Here is a 19208-nt window from a genome sequence, read left to right as displayed (position 1 = left end):
TCCGCAGACGTTTTCCTCTTTTGTTTTTTATCCGCCATCTCTATCTTTCTGTCGCTCGGCTCGGCTAATGTCCGTCCAGTGCACTGAGCGCTCTCTCGTCCCCATCATGAGTAGACACGTCCCTTACTGCTGATTGGCTACAAGTTTGTTTTGGTACTCAGCCCAACTCAGTTTTCTAAAGCGTTTTTGAAAAAATACATACCCCACCTTTAAATAATGTTCAATAAATAAAAAAAAATTATTAAACACTTAATAACTCAAAATATAAAAAAAGAATAATAATAATAATAATAAAATGACAAATGTTGCCTTGGCAACTTATTGAAATAAATGTTTAAGTTCAAAATTACAAATTTATATATATATATATATTACAACGTACAACTTAAACTACAATTAAAATGAAAACTGAAAACATATAAATAAAAACTCATTTAAATAATAATTTTAATAAAATAAATACATAGAATAAATTCTATCATTGTATACAAATAAAACTAAAATAACACTGATGCATTAAATTAAATTGAGTCATTCATGAAAATGGCTGACACATTTATGAAAATTAGCAGAATTAAATGAGAAATTAGTCTTTTAAGGGGAGTCATTTTTTTTTATAGTTGCTTCCATGTCACCTTAATACAGATTCTACTGTAAGTCGGTAATTCACAGGTTGCGATCTCAGAAATGTATTAACATATCAACAATGGCTCAACCAATGGCTTAAGTTGGGGGCGGGACTTTCAGAATGACCAATGGCAAGCTGTTCGAAAACAGTCCTTATTTTTCAGCATTGTGTTTTGTGATTCTATTGCCATTTTAAATGAAATCTGCTGAGATTTCTGGAAGTGTTTTTGGAGGAATTACATTTAACTCGGCTGTGTTGCAGGGATTAAGGAGGGAAGGTCAAAGGTCACAGCTCTGATGTTGGGTAGTGTAAACTGATATGTTAAGGTGTTGGATGACAGATGAATGTATATTTTTGTGTGTATGTGTGAATGAAGGGGTGTGTGAAGTGTGAGCTGGTATTTGTTTCAAGGCAGACTGAGGATAATGGGTCCATGTCTCCTAAACAGGGTCAATGACATGCTGGAGTCTTCCTACAGCTAAGCACACAAACTCTAAACATCTGGACTCTCTCCTGCTCTGCCCATAAACAAACACTTCATACGACGTGTGCGTGTTTAAATGAATCCGTCTGCATGCATTTCCACAATCGAATGCACCAGAGGTTTGTGTGGGAACCTGATTATATAAACACATGTGCATCTTGAAGAAGGCAGATTAGACATGAGAATCAGACATGTCATATATTGAAATGCATAAATTAAAGCAAAAATATATCGAAAACGTACCGAGAACAGTCAACTCTGCAATCTCGCTCTCTCGTTCCCCCATCATGTTGGTTCCCACGCACACGTACTTCCCTGCATCCGTTTTTCTGGTGTTGGTGATCATCAGTTTTCCTCCTCGTATCTGTCAGAAAGAAAATATGAGAAATTAACGATCAATTAATTGATTAATCATTAACCATAATAATGCTAGATGTGTCACATCAGTGGTACATCGTCACCGGCATGACAGGATGTGCAAATGACATTTAAAACACAAATATCCTCACCCAAAGAAAATGTTTTTACTGTAAATAAAAGGCTAGGATTATAAAAATAATCAGTGAAGGATAACTTAATAGAACCATTTAATGATTAAATGTAATGGGTAATATACAACGTATCAATAGCGCACTGGCAAATGGTGCATGGGTGCATCCATGTGAGCAAATAGTTGAAGGTCCAAATGTCAAAGGTCAAAACCTTTACACTATATATATATATATATATATATATAGTGTGTGTGTAAATTTGTGTAGTGGCTATTCAGCTGAGCTTTTATTTTCCCAGGCATCTGATTTCAGGCAAAAGAGGCCCTTTTTTTCTTCTCAGGCAATTGTAAGGGCAGCTGGGGGTCCTTATTCACCTGAGCGGATCAGAATCACACACACACACACAACACATCTGACCCCTGCATCAGAGGACCACACGGCGAGAGTCAATGAGGGGGAGCAGAATGTGGCAGCTCTCCTGCGGCCCCCTACCTGCCTGCACTTACACAGGTCAACATGTGGGTTCACTTTATGGCAGATCATGTCATGTCTCATTGATTAGCATTCACTGCGGTCAGTGTTGAGTCCAGCGGTTGGATCTGACTGTGGTTAACATGTGGAATGTGTAAACAGAGTCTCAGTGATAAAGACCAGAGGCATTCGCTGTATATCCCATAATTTACAAATTAGATGCAGATATTACACTTATGAGGTCATGTGCACAAATGCCACAAACAATATTCAAGTCTGCACTAAAATGGGATATTACATCTTGAAATTCATGATAAATGGATGAACAGAGAGATTAAATTGTAGAAAGAATGACAAAAACAAAGAAACAATGGATGGATAGACAGAAACTCACAAAGAAACTAAAGAAGAAACAATAGATGAATGGCTGGATGGATAGACAGAAATTAACGAAGAAACTAAGAAATGATGGAAACTAACAAAGAAACTAATAAAGAAAGTAATGAACAAAAATGGATGAATAGACATAAATTAATAAAGAAATGATAGATGGATGGATAGACGGACAGATAGAAACTAACAAGGAAACTAAAGAAGAAATGGATGGACAGATGGAAACTAACAAAGAAACTACAGAAGAAACGATGGATGAATGGATGGTTGGAGAAAAAATGATGAACAGACCGAAATTAAATAAACAATAGATGGATGGATGGGGTGACAGGTAGAAACTAACAAAAACTAAAGAAAAAATAATGGATGGATGGAAACTAACAAAAACTAAGAAATTATGGATGGATGGACGGAAACTAATGAAGAAACTAATGAAGAAAACTGGACAAACAGACAGAAATTAACAAAGAAGCTATGGATGGATGGATGGATGGACAGATAGAAACTAACAAAGAAGCTACAGAAGAAATGGATGGATAGATGGACAGATATCACCTAACAAAGAAACTAAAGAAGAAATGGATGGATGGATGCACGGATGGACAGATAGAAACTAACAAAGAAACTAAAGAAGAAATGGATGGATGGATGCACGGATGGACAGATAGAAACTAACAAAGAAACTAAAGAAGAAATGGATGAATGGATGGACAGATAGAAACTAACAAAGAAACTAAAGAAGAATTGGATGGATGGATGGATGGATGGATGCATGGATGGATGGATGGACAGATAAAAGCTAACAAAGAAACTAAAGAAGAAATGGATGGATGGATGGATGGTTGGACAGATAGAAACAAACAAAGAAACTAAAGAAGAAATTGATGGATGGATGGATGGATGGATAGACAGATAGAAACTAACAAAGAAACTAAAGAAGAAATGGATGGATGAATGGACAGATATAAACTAACAAAGAAACTAAAGAAAAAATGGATAGATGGATGCATGGACAGATATAAACTAACAAAGAAACTAAAGAAGAAATGGATGGATGGATGCATGGATGGATGGATGGACAGATAGATACTAACAAAGAAACTAAAGAAGAAATGGATGGATGGATGGACAGATAGAAACTAACAAAGAAGCTAAAGAAGAAATGGATGGATGGATGGACAGATAGAAACTAACAAAGAAACTAAAGAAGAAATGGATGGATGGATGGATGGATGGATGGACAGATAGATACTAACAAAGAAACTAAATAAGAAATATATGGATGGATACATGGATGGATGGATGGACAGATAGATACTAACAAAGAAACTAAAGAAGAAATGGATGGATGGATGGATGTATGGACAGATAGAAACTAACAAAGAAACTAAAGAAGAAATGGATGGATGGAAACTAACAGAAACTACAAAAGAAACGATGGATGGATAAATGGATGAATGGAAACTAACGAAGAAACTAACGAAGAAAAAAGGATGAATAGACAGATATTAAATAAACGATAGATGGATGGACGAACAGATAGAAACTAAAAAACTAAAGAAGAAATAATGGATGGATGGATGGATGGATGGACGGATGGAAACTAAGAAGAAATTACAAAAAAATGATGGATGGATAGATAGACACTAAGGAACGAACAAAAAAGTATCAATATACTATCAATGAACATTAAAGTGTACAGCAGGGATCCTCAAATCTGGCCCACGAGATCCACTTTCCTGCAGAGTTTAGCTCTAACCCTAATAAAACACACCTGAGCATGCTAATCAATGTCTTCAGGATCATTAGAAAATCATAGGTAGGGGAGTTTGATCGGGCTTGGAGCTAAACTCTGCAGCGCATTGGCCCTCCAGGGAAAGATTTGAGGAACCCTGGTGTACAGTCTCTCTCAGAGGTGTAAAATGAGAGTTTAATCTGATTGCTTTTACAGTCATTTATATTTAAAGGACAACAAACATCTAAACGAATCCTTCACCAGGTCTCATGAGACGTCTCTGAGCACTTCCAAACCGGACACATTCTGAAGCATTCTTCAGTCCTGTCGCCTCTCCTAAATATTAATGGTGGAAAAGAGTCTTTAAACAAAGGAGAGGTCGGAGGGGAAGGAAGGAGGGCGAGTTTATTTAAGGCACCCCGTGGTGTTGGAGAGGGTTTGAAGTGTCATTATGTTACTGTTTGTTTGAGCGAGAGCTTAACGGCTGAAACGGCACAAGACTCGCAGTGCAGACAAGGTCGGGTCAGACGGAGGAGTAAGTGTGTGTGTGTGTGTGTGTGCATTTGGAAGAATATACAGTGAAAAAAAGGCTGAAACCAAAGGAAAAGTGAGAATGTGCCTCAGGAAAAAACTTGAGCTCCATTTCAAAAGATAGTGAGCTGCCTGATGAAATGCATTGTGCTTTATCTGTTAAATATACATATGGTGTTAGGCATGAAACATAAAAACTGTTGTCTAGATAGGCAGCTTGCTAGGTTTCGTAATGCAACTACCCAAACATCCCAAGCTCACACAGACACATATTTGGAGTTCCATCACGGCAGGATCGTTTCACTCTCGGTCCAGAGTCAATGAACCCTCCCTCGCTCCCTCTGTCCTCGGGTAACAGCAGGGCGGCTGCTGAGGATGCGATCAATCTGAGCATTGGGGGATTGCTTTATTTGCATGCCTTTTGTCTTGTGTGGTTTGGCAGCACTGCTTGAGCAGAAGTGCTCATACAGGGCTCGCAGTGTGGAGTCATTCAGCAGGCCAGATAATCACACACAAACTCCGAACAAAACGCTGCGAAACAATACGGAGCATCAGCTTCAATGTGCCGCACTGCTCCAGTTAATTTTCGAGCAGACTGCAGCAATTACTGCTGAAAAGCAATTAAAGGCCAAATTGGAGCGCCTTAATTTAGAGATAACAGTGGAACGCAAAACAAATGAATAATGTCGATGCTCATTATTGTACGCAGAGCTGTCTTTGAGCCAATGTTCCAACGGATATCAGTTTATTGCTGTGCAATGCATTGTCACTAAACAAAAAAAGACACAAATGATTCTTACAGGAACACAACAAAATATTTACACTATTTGTACATCTAAACACTCCCCCATTCTCTTTCTCGTAATGGCTGCTCTTAGGTTTTGTTAAAAAAAATTAATTATTTTAAAAATTTAAATGTAAAATATATTATTAAAATATATTATTTAATTGTGAGGTAGTATTTGTTGTACTGGCATTTCTGGCTTTTATATATATATATATATATACTTTCTATATATAGATTACTGAGCACATTTAGCTGAGAATATTTCAGCTTTTTGTATTTTAATGTAAAAGTTTTTTTTTTTTTCAGTATAAAATTTTGCCACAACACGTAATAAAAGGTAGATGTTAAAATGTTAATCAGAGTTTTTGTCCTAACTAGCTGCGACAGCGACACGCGAAATTTCTATTTTAGAAACGGTTTCTATTTCTGTGACTTCGTGGCTGGAACAACAACATGCAAACTATATGAAAGTGATCATCTCAGCTACTGATTATGTGCTTTATTCAAAGTTAAACGTGTCTAATGTGAGTTTTAATATCATTTTATTTGACCTTACTTGATCTTGAAAATAAATTAAAGCAAAGATATACGTTAAAACAACAAGTGCATTCCAGTCACTCAGTAAGTACATTTAATAATGTTAAAAAGGTTTAATATTTATGAATTAGATTATAGGCTTATCAATTTTGTTGCGAGTGCAGTGCGCTTCCATAGAGAGCCCGCCCACACACGCTTTTGATTGGCTGTGATATTTGATTGATTCTGTCATGTTGAGTTGTCGTGTCGTGTTTGGTTTGGACAGCTAAATTGCTTGTTGCTGGAATCTTTTTGCATCGTGTGTAGTTAGGACACGGTGTAAGAGAATATTTTGTATATACATTGTTGTGTTTGTTACTGTGGTGTTTTGTTGTGTGTGTGTGTCAGATGACCATAGTTTACTGCCTACAAAATTGTAGACTGCAGACTGGAGATAAGCCACACACACACACACACATACACAGCACTAACAACAACAAACTTGATCTAGTTTTGATTCAGTTTTATCGTAATCAGCCCTATCGCATTCCAAAAACGTCTTAGTTACACATTGTCCGAACGCTGGAATGCGTGACACATTACTTCTTTGCCTTTTTAGCCAATGTTAAGCACTAAATTTGTATTCTCAGGAACCCTGTCTACAGTTTGATTAAAAATAACAAACCCCCCAAACCACCTTTAGCTTTATTCCACACAAATACATCACATGGAAAACGAGCAGCGGCGTGCACATCAAAGTCACTCTTTTAACGACAAAAGAGGCCTGATTGATCCCGTTACTTAATTTCCCACACATTTAATTAGAAAAACCTAATTGGTGGCCCTGGTTTAAAGCATTAAATCAGTAGAGAGCAAGTTTTCAGCTCGTGAACGCTGGCGAAGGCAAACTTTCATTCCCACATGCATTTCCAATCAGATGAATGGGCTCCATTAATTTTCCCTGACAGAGTCGGACGTGACGCAGTTTAAACACTCATCAGCAGAAGCCCTAATCGGCCTTCATTTGCTTGAAAAATGCAGCAGAAGCAATTGTTATCCACCTGCATTAAATAATAGAACTTCTTTTTGCTGTGTCTCTTTTTATTAACAATTAGCAGGTCTTCGTTAGTAACGCTAAATTGGAAATTAGGAAGGGACCTGGTTTAATTTGCAAAAACAAGGCTGAAATGTGAAGCCCATCATTTTAATAAGGCACTTACACTAAGTTTTCCAAAAAAAAAGTGTTATTTAAGCTGTAATTTTGTTTAAATCATCAATTTTGTGGTGGGACTACAGAAACTTCTAGTATCCCAGAAATCCTGTCAGCTGATCTAAATTGTTCATGCTCAGACCATGCAAGATGTAGATGAGTTTGTTTCTTCATCTGAATGCATTCAGAGAAATCAGAGTACATCACTTGTTCACCAATGGATCCTCTGCAGTGAATGGGTGCCGTCAGAATAAGATGTGATAAAAACGTCACAAAAATCCACAAGTAATTCAAAACACTCCACTCCATCAATTAATGTCTTACGAAGTGAAAAGCTGCGTGTTTGTAAGAAACAAATATATCAAGAAGTTTGTGTGCATTACTTGTGGATTATTGTGATGTTTTTTATTCAGCTGTTTGGACTCTCATTCTGACGGCACCCATTCACTGCAGAGGATGCATTGTTGAGCAAGCGATATAATGCTTAATTTCTCCAAATCTGCTCTGATGAAGAAACAAACTCCTCTAAATTTTTATTTTTGAGTGAACTATCCCTTTAACCAGCCAGTGTAAAATAAGGCTCTTCCCCCAGCTAGATGAGCACCATACCAGTACTAACCAGTCTAGAAAGCTGGAAACACTGTCAGATATCCTTACCGTTATCCTCTCGTCTCTGTCGTCTATAGTGACTCCATCTTTCTTCCAGGAGATGGTGGGTTCGGGGTGCCCACGGGGCGGCTGGCACTCCATGACCGCTGGCTCACCCGCCGCCACCATCACGTCCACAGGGTTCTGTCTGAAATCATCTCGAAGAACTGATGAAAAGAGAGAAAGAAAAAGAGATATTAGAAACATGAACAGCATTTCTATCAGGAAACCATTCATGCAAATGTTTAGAAGAGAGGAATAACAAATTAGAAACCACCAGAGGAACATGTTTCTACTTTTGCCCAGTGCAAACCACCTCTAATCTATTTCAAACATACAACGATTAAACCTAAACCTTTTGTTTACAGTAGCTAAAAAGGCACAAAGGAGGGTTTGAAACATAAAGTGCTCTTCCTGCATGTAAGTGATATTAATGTAGGACACAAGTGAGCAGTGAAGAATGAACATTCATCTAAACCACTGCTCAAGTGCGCGATAACGTCTAATATCTGCTCACACGAACGCACTGTATATTCCAGAGCCTAAGCATGTTAGTCAACCCTGTTAGCCTTCTGATGGATTCACTTAAAGCGTTTCCATTAATCCGAGACAACATTCCTTTCAGTGTCATGTAGATACTGTACAGCAGCACATTAGATTAGTCCAATGCTTTAAATTATATACACATGACATGGGAAAAGCACATGTGCTGAAACATAGCAACTTGAAATGTGATGTTTTCCAAAACCTAGTCAAGCTGCCAACCTGTGGGGTAATTTAAAGTCAATGTGAAATCAAAATGGACCACATTTGCTTTTTTGTTTTTGTGCACATTATATATATATTAGTCAATTAAATATATTTTAATGAATAAATAATTGTAATTGTATAAATGTTACATATATCAGTATTTCTGCACTTTTCATTTCAGGTACATGTAAGTTGATAAACGCAAACATCTTTCGGCTCTCACGCCCCTGAACGTGTTCCTGTCGGCTCGATTAACCTCAGCGCTAGATCAAAGTGAGATGCTCAAGGTAACCTGAACTCCTGACTGCCTCCAAATTCCTTTAAGACTTTAAGCACATAATTGGCCATATGATTCCAGTTTCTACTGCTTGTAATGTCACAGCAGGTAAAAGTCCCCTTTTACCCCTCTGAAAAGAGGTGATTCCCTGAAAGAAATGGAAATAATTTCTTCTCCTTCTCTCTCCCTCTCTCTTTTTCCATCATTTCTCTGTAACAATCTCTCAAGCAAATCATTCCTTCCAGCCATGGATTTCAACAGGCATCTCGGTTTCCCCGACCGGCATAATTAGGCAGTCTATAGAGGAAAGACACATGTATACAGCAGAAGATCACTGGCCGGTGGAGAGAGATGAGGGTCAGTGTCTAATGTGAACTTTGTTTGCTGTCCGTGGATCAGCTCTGGGATTCTGATTTTTGCACCGGACCAACAAACTTGGATTGCGTTTGCACAGTTGTGCGAAACCAACCCACGCTTGATTTGCACCCTGAGCTGAGAAACTTGATAACTTGCTCACTTTCTAACAGGGCCTTGTGGGGAAAGTTGTGTGTGTGTGTGTGTGTGTACATAAGTCAAGTTCTGAACATGTGTCTACAAAATGGGAATAGAGTCCTGGAAATGATATAAACCACTGAAGTGAGACAGAAAGAGTGATGGTAAGAGAGAGAGAAGCCAAGCACTTCACTTTAAAGTGACAGTTAACCAAAAATAAGTAATATAACCTTTTTTTGTCTGTGAAACACAAATGATACATTTTTGAAGAACATCTACACGAATATTTGGATTATACTACACAAGTCATGATTACTTTCATACTTTTATGTTTTTTTGCATACTTTTTGAAGCTTAAAAGCAACTATTCTGTTTAACTGTGTGAAAATACCTCTAATTTCATGACTAATTTTAAAATATAGGCCATACCAGTTTTGAATGAGCTGGATCTCATACCAAATTATACTGATTCATCTGTGTATAAACAGTTTCAAGTCTGTACACAAACTACGCTCTTCACTCTTCACTGCCATCCAAATCCTCACATAGTCCTGAACATGGCAACCCAAAAGTGGCTGTTCAGTTTCCAAAATTATGCAGAACTTTACGCTTCACAGAAATTCGAAACAGATGTGGTAATGTCAAATTAAAATGAGATTTGCGTTGATATGCCTCTGACATTAATGAAATGAATATTTAATACCACACGCCGACTACAGAGGGATGATAGTACGAGCTCTGCTGGGCGGAAATGAAATGGATTTGCTGAGCTACCACTGAGGGTTTCTGGAGTGTTCTACTGGAGCCATTGGGGAACTGGAGATTTGCTAAAAAAAACACACTTCAAAAACCCAGAGCTGGCAAAGACGCGGGAAGATTTGTCAAGAACAGGATTGTGGGACTTTTCCACCGGGAATCCACTCACCCTTGAAGGGAAACCATGGGGAATGATCGAAATACAGTAGTTAAATAAGTATAAATGTATATTATAATCACCCTATCTATATGCTTAGAAGCTTACTGAACATTATCATGCTGAAAAGACTAGCATATGTTGCTTTTGGAGGCTGGTTTGCTGGTTTGTCCACACCAGACTGCCCAACCACAGCTAGAATAGAATTACTGACAATTTTAAACTAGAATAACTACTAGCAAGAACCTGGTTCTCCACTATCTTATCCAGCAAAACCAATGTGTTCAGCAAAAAGAAATACGGTTCACCAAACTATTCCGGTTTGTAGGTTTCAAACCATGGAGAATTCTGCTATAGGAACTGTGAACATCATCATGTTTCATCACTTCGTCCAAACAATCAATAACTTCTTGCATCTGTCCAATCGAGCATCACGTACAAGACGAAATGTCACCGGGACGAAATTACGAAATCGTGAGAATATTTCGAGAAAAAGAATGTGTACGCCAGGTTTGCGAGAACAATTCCACATGAACAATGTGCACTGCATATGTGAACACAATCATTCCCAGATGTGAACCCACGGAACGCCGCCGCACATTCCCTCTCCTCCAGATCATCTGTCCACATGGTGCCTGCTAAACATAATACAAAAATGGAGGGATGACAAATTAGAGCGAGACCTCATTTAGAACTTTCTCTGCACCCTGGGTCGCCGCGCCATTGCAGATCAGACTGAAGCTGGATTTGTGCCAGCCGCTGGTTATCCAACACTCAAGACCACCCGCTAAAAGAAACAGTACTGAAGAATGGAGAACTGAACGAAACTGCCAGAAAAACGTTACAAAAACTACTGTGGCGGCACTATGGAACAGTGACAGTATCAGATGGCAATACCATGGTACTTTAGATATACACCATGGTGATTTATAGAGATGGACCAGACCAAATTCTAGCTGACACACCGATAATTATTGTTATGGCCGATAAGCGATAAATGGTCGATAATCAAATTCTAAACTAGCTTGTGAAATAAATAAATAAATAAATAGTAATGAATAGTGTTCATTGAATAACATTATTTTTTATTATTATTAATTCAATTTACTATTGTGTAGGGGTGGCACAATACCATTTTTTCAGAACCGATACCGATCCGATACCAAAAGTTCTGAGTATCGGACAATACCGATACCGATCCGATACCAGCAGTTTTTTTTTTATATACATTTCTATACCTCAGTGTGTGTTGACCTGATCATCACTCTGTGTATTACACACAATCTACTAAATATAGACAACTTCATTATAAAGAAAAATAACAAATATAATATATAATCATAATCTATGAGAAAAATACTATTATAAACTAGGTTACTGGATAATTAAGCAGCAAAAGTTACTCTACAAAAATGGTGAGTTCACAATAATTTTATAAAATCTAAACATTTAGAGAAAAAAGCATTATTTAGTGGAGGAAAAATAAAAGTAAATAAGTGTAATCTGGTAAAATGTTACACATTGCTCTTTGTATTGTAATATACATTCATGAAAAACAAGTAAATATAATTATATATAAATATATGCAATAAATCAAATACATTTCTTTTACATTTATAGCACAGCAATGGAGGCAGCAACATATGATAGATAAGACAGAACAAGAAAGGCTATTAACAATCTTTCATTGCGCAAAAGTATTATAACATGAAAGGCTCCAATACACAGCGGCACAGATCGCTTATGCGCATCCCGTGCGCAGAATGATGCGCTAGAAGCAAGACGGAGTCACAGCACGCAGCGCTCCGCATAGAAAAGTTTACAGATCAAGTATAATAATAGGAACATTGTATCATCCTAGAGAGCGTTTCGTCGTCTTGACTATCATAACCGAACGCGACGAGCAGTTTGAATGCTGAATGAAGGATGACTGACAGCCGCAGCGGAGAGAAGAGTTTATGCGAACTTGAATTTAATGACTTAAATATTCATCTGTACCTCACATTAAACTATGGAACGGTCTCAGAACACTTGAAATATAGTGCACGGAAACTTTATGGTACTTTATAATGTTTTTGTGCCTTTCGTGGGGCTTAACAATAACACAATAGTATATGCACAATATCGGATTTGGATCGGTCTCGTCTGACCGATACCCCGATCCAGCAGAAAATGCCAGTATCGGAGCGATACCGATACTGAATATCGGATCGGCGCACCCCTACTATTGTGTATGAATAAATAAAAATAAATGACTAAAAACTATCAACTGTCTTAAATGCTACAAGTGAACTCAATATTATAATGCATCTTAATAATATAAAGTTAAAAATGCATATTATTTTTAAAATTTGCAATATTATATTTAACAGCGTTATTAAATTGTTTTGTGTTTTTAATGATTACATTTAAGTGTGCTGTAGAGGATGGCAAAGGTAATCCAAAAATAATTTTAAAAAGTGGAGAGTGGAAACATGCATCCACAATTAATTATCCACCCAAATATATATTCTTTCTTAATGGATTCTCCTGTTATTTTTGCGAATGATTCATCAGTGCGTAACATTTCCAAGAAAATATGTTTTCATAATCTTTCACCACATATAATATGTAATGACTTGCTCTCCTGCAAAATTACTTTGCATTTTGTTGATGTCACATAGGCTACTGTGCAATGCCATTTAGCCATTCTTTTTTCAAACTAGCATTCAGTCTGGCTCCCTTCTGGTTTGTAATGCACACTTTTCACAATCTAATCACTTCCTGATAGGCAACCACAAGCCCAACATTTATTTTTTCCCATGTTGAATATACTGTTTCACTCAAATTACAACAACGAATGGCACTTCACTCTGACTTCAAGCAAAAATAAATATATAAAGCCCAAATTGGCATTCATACTACTTGCTACAGGACAATCATCTCTAGTTTACATCCACCTCCCCAAACGCCTCCTCCACTCTTCCTCCCTCCATTATTTTCCACCAAACCATCATGAGTGCCCACCTCATTCATCACTGCCTGATGCTCGAACCCTTTCCGCTGTTTGTAGGGTCTCCGGGGCCGGTGAGGGCCAGAACTTGCCGCTGGAAATGCACACTTTAGCGAGGACATACTATACCTACCTAGAGTCTCAAAGAGCGGATCGATATGCTGCTCTCATTAGCAGCAGAGAGCTGAGAGGAGATGGGGGGATACTAACCCTGCCTGGAGCTGCGGCGTCCGCTGGGGTTTACAACTCTCGCTCTTTCTCTTCAGCTGATACCGCTCTCCTGGTGAGTCTCGACTTCAAAGGAAGGCCCCCAGCTACGGTGCGTTAACCCCCTGCTCCTGCGCCCATGTGGCAGCACGGTCAAGGTCTGGTGTGCGTGCGGATAAGGCGTCTCTGAGGAGACGGGACGCAGGGTGGGATCTCAAAGGTAACGAAGCAATATCGAAAGCTTCTATTGAGCATGTGTATGGCATCTGACGATGCGGTAAACAGTGCCGTACGCTTCAGCTGCGCGGAAATAAACAGACCGGTAATGAGCGAACGCTCCAAAAGAAGCACCCAAATACATCAGCAGTGGCGTTTCAGATCAAATCTCCCCTATCGCTCTCGCAGTGACCTCAAAACGCAGCACGTTCTCTGATGTGTGTGTGGAAATAAAGGCTTCTTTTCAACCCCTCCACGGTCTGTTAGTCCTCAGGGGGCCTGTGGAAATGAAACAGCAGGCGCATGATTTTACTGCCATATGCTTTGCTTGGCACTGATGAAGGACAAGTCCTCCCTTAACTATTCAATTACCTAGTGACCTGTTTTTTTAGGGGTGGCAGACACGGTACAGGACATGTAGTGTACTTCAGTTAGGTGATTTAGAGGGTCTTATAACTCGTTTGGGAGCTCTAAAGAGTGTTAACATAGAGAAAAAAACTTGGGAGTTGGGAGACTTTGCTGAACTTTTGCCGGGAAGGGATTACGAGAGGAAAAAAGGGAAGCTCCAATCAAGAGATTTAAACAATGACGCTATCAATAAACAAATATGGGGGAAACATCATTTCGGTGGGCGTCAGGGATTGAAACGTGGCCTAACCTGCTACGATTATGAAAACATTTAACAAGTCGCTGGAGATGCCAAACGAATGCAGTTGGAAAGGTTTCAGTTGATTAATAGTCCTTGTCAGGTTTTAGTGACCTGTTATTTTAGGGTGGAGGACTAAGAAAAGGGCTAATTCATCAAGTCTAGTGGAAGAGGACCTGAAAGGAAACAGCTATTGATATGAGCCCCTGCTTCATTCAGAGCGGCGACCCTAAAGACAGAGAGTCTATTCACGATACCTGTTTATTACCATGCTCATAGCTGTTCGTAGGTACTTGAAGAACGGCAGGAGGTTACGACCCATGTTTGGGGTCACGTTAAACATGCAGCAAGGCATTCTGGGAAAATGTAGCTCATTTAAATGGACAGTTCACAAGCTGTCATCATTTACTTGTCATTCCAAATCAGAACACTTTTTTCTTCTTCTTCTGTGGTTGTTTGGACCCTATTGACTTTTTCAAATATATTTTGTGTTCATACGGGTTTGGTTTGGCTTAAGAGTGAGTGAGTAAAAGAATTTTCATTTTTGGGTGAACTTTCCCTTTAAAAGAGCTAAAAACAAACAGTACCGTATCATTTATCACATATAACTTGTTTGTTTTTGGAAACACACTGTTTTCATGGTCTCCAGTCGCTTTTTTCCTTTAACCTCTGAGGCAGACGAAATACGAAGTAGCTATTAGTTTGATCAAGCCTTTGTCACATTTCCCACAGTGCTCAGCGTCCGCTGTCATTAACAGAAGCGCCGCGGGGTGTGTGTTCACAATCGTCATCAAACAACAGGGTTGCACTGACGGCGAGGGGGGTGAACAAACTGTGCTGTAATAATAACACAATGCTTTCAAATATACTGTCCAAACAAGTCATATCGGCCCACTTGAGTGGTGGTGGTGCTTTGTGTGGATGGTTATTTTTTTTGTCAAGAGCAGTGCAGCAGAGCGTTTGACAGGTCCTCATGTAGCTATGTGGGTAAATTGCCACAGCAGAGAACAACGAACGACAGTTTAAATTAGTGGACGGCAAGAATAAAATGAGTCTCACCGAAAATCCAAGACAAATAGGACTTTAACACTTTCTGATCAAAATTTGATAGGTGTTTGCATGTGCAAAAATCACTGCCACAATGCTAGAGTTGTGTGGGTGGTATATATATATATAAAAATTATAAATTTTGACTGATCAAAAGCTACTACCCACTTTATCTCATTAACAAAAAGCACTTTCCAAAGAAAAAATCTAGCTTTTTCACAAAATAAAATCTATTTTTATGTGACAAATGTTCATCCACTCACATCATTCATCGTCAATAATTCACATTTGAGTTCAGATTTTTAAAAAAATTCAATAAAATATCCTCTGCTCCTTTTGATTGCACAGCTCAAGTTTACTGCCCTGTTTTATAAATAAAGTAAAATAAAATAAAATAAATTTAATATTTAGGAGAGGTATTACCATTCCTCATGGATAAAACAGGACATATTGTGGAAAACCATAATCAACGATAAACCAAACTAATTTTGTGGCTACATTCAGGCTTTTGTTAGAGCTCTTTGGGGTCAAACATTCATCTCCAGTTCTACTTGCAAAATTGGTGGTGGGACAAATGCATGATTTGTTTAGAAAACTACAGTTGAGCAAATGAAAGCTCTTGTCAGTACAAACACAAAGGTGTAGTGTTGTATGTTCCAGCTATTTTCCTCCAAAGTGAAGCAGAAATGCAGCATGCAGACATTGCTTAGGGCACGGCGAGCAGGACGACCTCCAGAGCGCACGCAGAGGGGCATCGGGCCCCGGGGGCCATAACATAACCCCGAGGTCTTCAGAAACACACACTTACACACACACAGCACACCACATACTCTCTACAAGTTTTCCTCTGTGGTTAGATAATGGTGTAGACATGGGTCAGAGCTACTAGTGTTAGGTTTTCTTTGTTTGGGATAAAATTGTATTGTTTATTGGCTTGATTCGGAGATTTATTCTTATGCTTTGCACCAAAATTGCGATTTGCCGCATACATAAACAATCTGATTTTCACGCATAAACAAATAGGCGAAATCAGACAAAAGGATTAGATGCTACAAGCTTTGGGCAACCATCTCCACATATTTGCAACCAAGAGGTTATTTTATATGCTATTTGTGCAGCAGCAGTATGTCTTAAATACTCATGGCACCGTATCGCCGTATGCATTGGCAGTAGCAAGTTCCTGTACTTGCTTGCAGAAGCAGCAATAATCTACAACTACAGCAATAACCAACAGCAGCAGCAATTCAGCAGCAGCTCAGCAGATCTATTCCACCAAACATGTTAAATATCCATCACCATGTCATGGTCATATCCATCACCATGTTAAATCTTACGAGAGTTGTCATGATTGAAATATATATATATATATACTGTAGTCACTTTTGATCATCTGTCAGGCAAAAATCATAAGTCTGATCCCTTTGAAAAAAAATTAGTAATGTCAATACATGCTCAAGAAGTCACATTATTTGAAATTTACATAGTACAAATGTATTATTTATTCTTAAGGCCAATACTGTGTCTTGGCAGCATGACGGGTAAAGTGATATATCAGGACATTAAGTTACAGCGCGATCGCTAAGAAAGGATCAGTGGTTTCGACTAAGTGCTGGTTACCACTTTGGTTTGTTTTTCTTACGTTTTTTCAGTTTGTTCAGCAAAAATATCCCTAGTACCTCAAGAAGATCAGTCAGTGAGGTCTTCTTAAAGGTGCACTCTGCCATTTGTTTCTAATTAAAAAGTTTTACACAAATGCAAAGTACTTTTGTACTTTGTGAAGTAAAATGACGCATTTAAAATGACACGTTATACAGTCTAGTTTGTTAATGTATATTCAACAAGGACTTGACTGATCAAATGACCAAACAAATATCAAAAACTACTCCCTTTATCTCATTAAGCTCCCTACTATAATAATATCTGATGGCAAATAGCACATTTTTATAGAGAAAAAGAGCTTTTTCACAACATAAAACCTGTTTTTATGCAACAAATGTTCATACACTTGCACATCAAAAAAATCTGTGGTTTCTCTATTCATTTTTTTTTTCAGTTTTGTTTCAGTCATCTGCCTCGTTTTCTAAAATAAAATAAAAAAAATAATAAAATATATTTTTTTCATTTTGATTGTGCAGCTCAAGTTTTGCACCGTTTTTTATAAAAACAAAAACAAATAATAAATAAAAATTAAATAAAATAAAAATTTCTTTGTTCATTTTGATTGTGCAGCTCAAGTTTTTCGCCGTTTTTTTTTTAACTAAACTAAACTAAACTAAAATAATAATATAAAATGTTCTCTGTTCATTTTGATTGTGCAGCTCAAGTTTACCACCCTATTTTTTAAAAAAGAAAAAAATATGTAAATAATAAAATTAAATAGAATTTTCTCTGTTCATTTTGATTGCGCAGCTCACGTTTACCACCTTTTTAAAAAAAATTATATTAAATAAAATATTAAATAAAATAAAAGTAACCCAAAGTAAAATTAATTAATTAATTAACACAATTACACACCATGCATTCCAAATGGAATGGTCATTATTCCAGCAGTAGATGAGCTACTGTATAAAATATTGTAAAGCCAGTTGGTGGAAAAAATAAAGCTGGTTTTGAGATTTTAGTTTGTTGAGATCATTTGTATCCATTTGGCAATGTGTATCTGTAACTAATTATTTTGCAAGCTGTTTTTCGAACTGTCCGCGTGCGAGAGAGAGAGAACGGCAGAGAGCGGGTGACAGACTGTAATGCACTGAATAGGATGAGAAACTGGGATTACGTCAGTCACATGAGCAGGAAACATAATACAGGCTGGTTTACTGTCATAAAACACTGTCAGACAGAGAGAAAAGAGAGAGAGAGAGTGACAGAGCTAGAAGGTTACAGTAAGACAGACACTGATATTCACTCAGACTATGTTGGGAATGGAATACTAGCCTACTACTTACTGAAAACTCTGCAGTTTACAATACTAGCATTGCATACTAGTTTTAAAAAATAGTATGTGAAACGAGTAGCCATTATTCAATGGCTCAGTGTTTCAAAAACTGTTGTCACATGACTTCATCTTGTGAGTTCAGTTATCATATCATATAAAATATAGCTATTTTGTATTTAAGGCCCAATTTTCTGTAAAATGTCTCAAATTTGGCAAATAATGAGTCAAGAAATTATAAACATTTGCAGCTGATATTACTTCCAATTGAATTCATGCACATTTTAGCAAATGTAACATATTATGACTTAAGACTAGTATGTTTTTCTAAAATTAGTCTGATCTTTTTTACTCAATTCAGCTGAAGACATTGCAAACAGTACAACCGACTGTCTGAAACAATCTGTCAGGCCGCTGGATATTCACAGCTACTTCCATAAGTGATTTTACTAAAGCCTCCTCACCAAACCTCTCAAACAAGGAGCGAGAGACAGAGAGAATACAGGGGGAGAGAGAGATGGGGGGAATTGGAGAGGGAAAGAGAGAATGAGAGGGGTAGGAATGTTAAAGAAAGCGAGACAGAGCAAATAAGGGTCCCGGGATTCAAACATGTGCAGCAGTAGATCCAGAGGGGCACATCTTTCTCTGATCAGCCCGGGTCTTCAGCCCAATGGCTTCCACATGCCTGCTAACCTCTACCAGATGAGCCCAGGGAAGATGAAACAGCGCTCATATCCCCTATCTTTAAGAAGGATCTCAAACTCAGAGAGGATGGCTGCGGAATAACAGAAAGAGAGAGAGAGATAGAAAAAAGAGAGAGAGAGAGAGAGAGAGAGACAAAG

At 38.0% G+C, this 19208-nt stretch overlaps 1 protein-coding gene across 1 annotated transcript in view; it reads right to left on the bottom strand.

Annotated features, from left to right (window-relative positions):
* Positions 1 to 19208, bottom strand: part of LOC107745216 (roundabout homolog 1-like) — a 270426-nt gene that overhangs the window by 52003 nt on the left and 199215 nt on the right. The window contains exons 4-5 of the mRNA XM_016559072.1: positions 7904 to 8061; positions 1356 to 1476 (exon numbers count right to left, since the gene is read on the bottom strand). Of these exons, the coding sequence (XP_016414558.1) occupies positions 1356 to 1476; positions 7904 to 8061 (279 nt within the window). The remainder of the gene's footprint in view (positions 1 to 1355; positions 1477 to 7903; positions 8062 to 19208) is intronic.

The sequence above is a fragment of the Sinocyclocheilus rhinocerous genome, unplaced genomic scaffold (genome assembly GCF_001515625.1).
Source record: "Sinocyclocheilus rhinocerous isolate Xijiao unplaced genomic scaffold, SAMN03320098_v1.1 scaffold257, whole genome shotgun sequence".
In the NCBI taxonomy this organism is placed as follows: domain Eukaryota; kingdom Metazoa; phylum Chordata; class Actinopteri; order Cypriniformes; family Cyprinidae; genus Sinocyclocheilus; species Sinocyclocheilus rhinocerous.
This window is presented reverse-complemented; position numbering and strand designations above follow the sequence as displayed.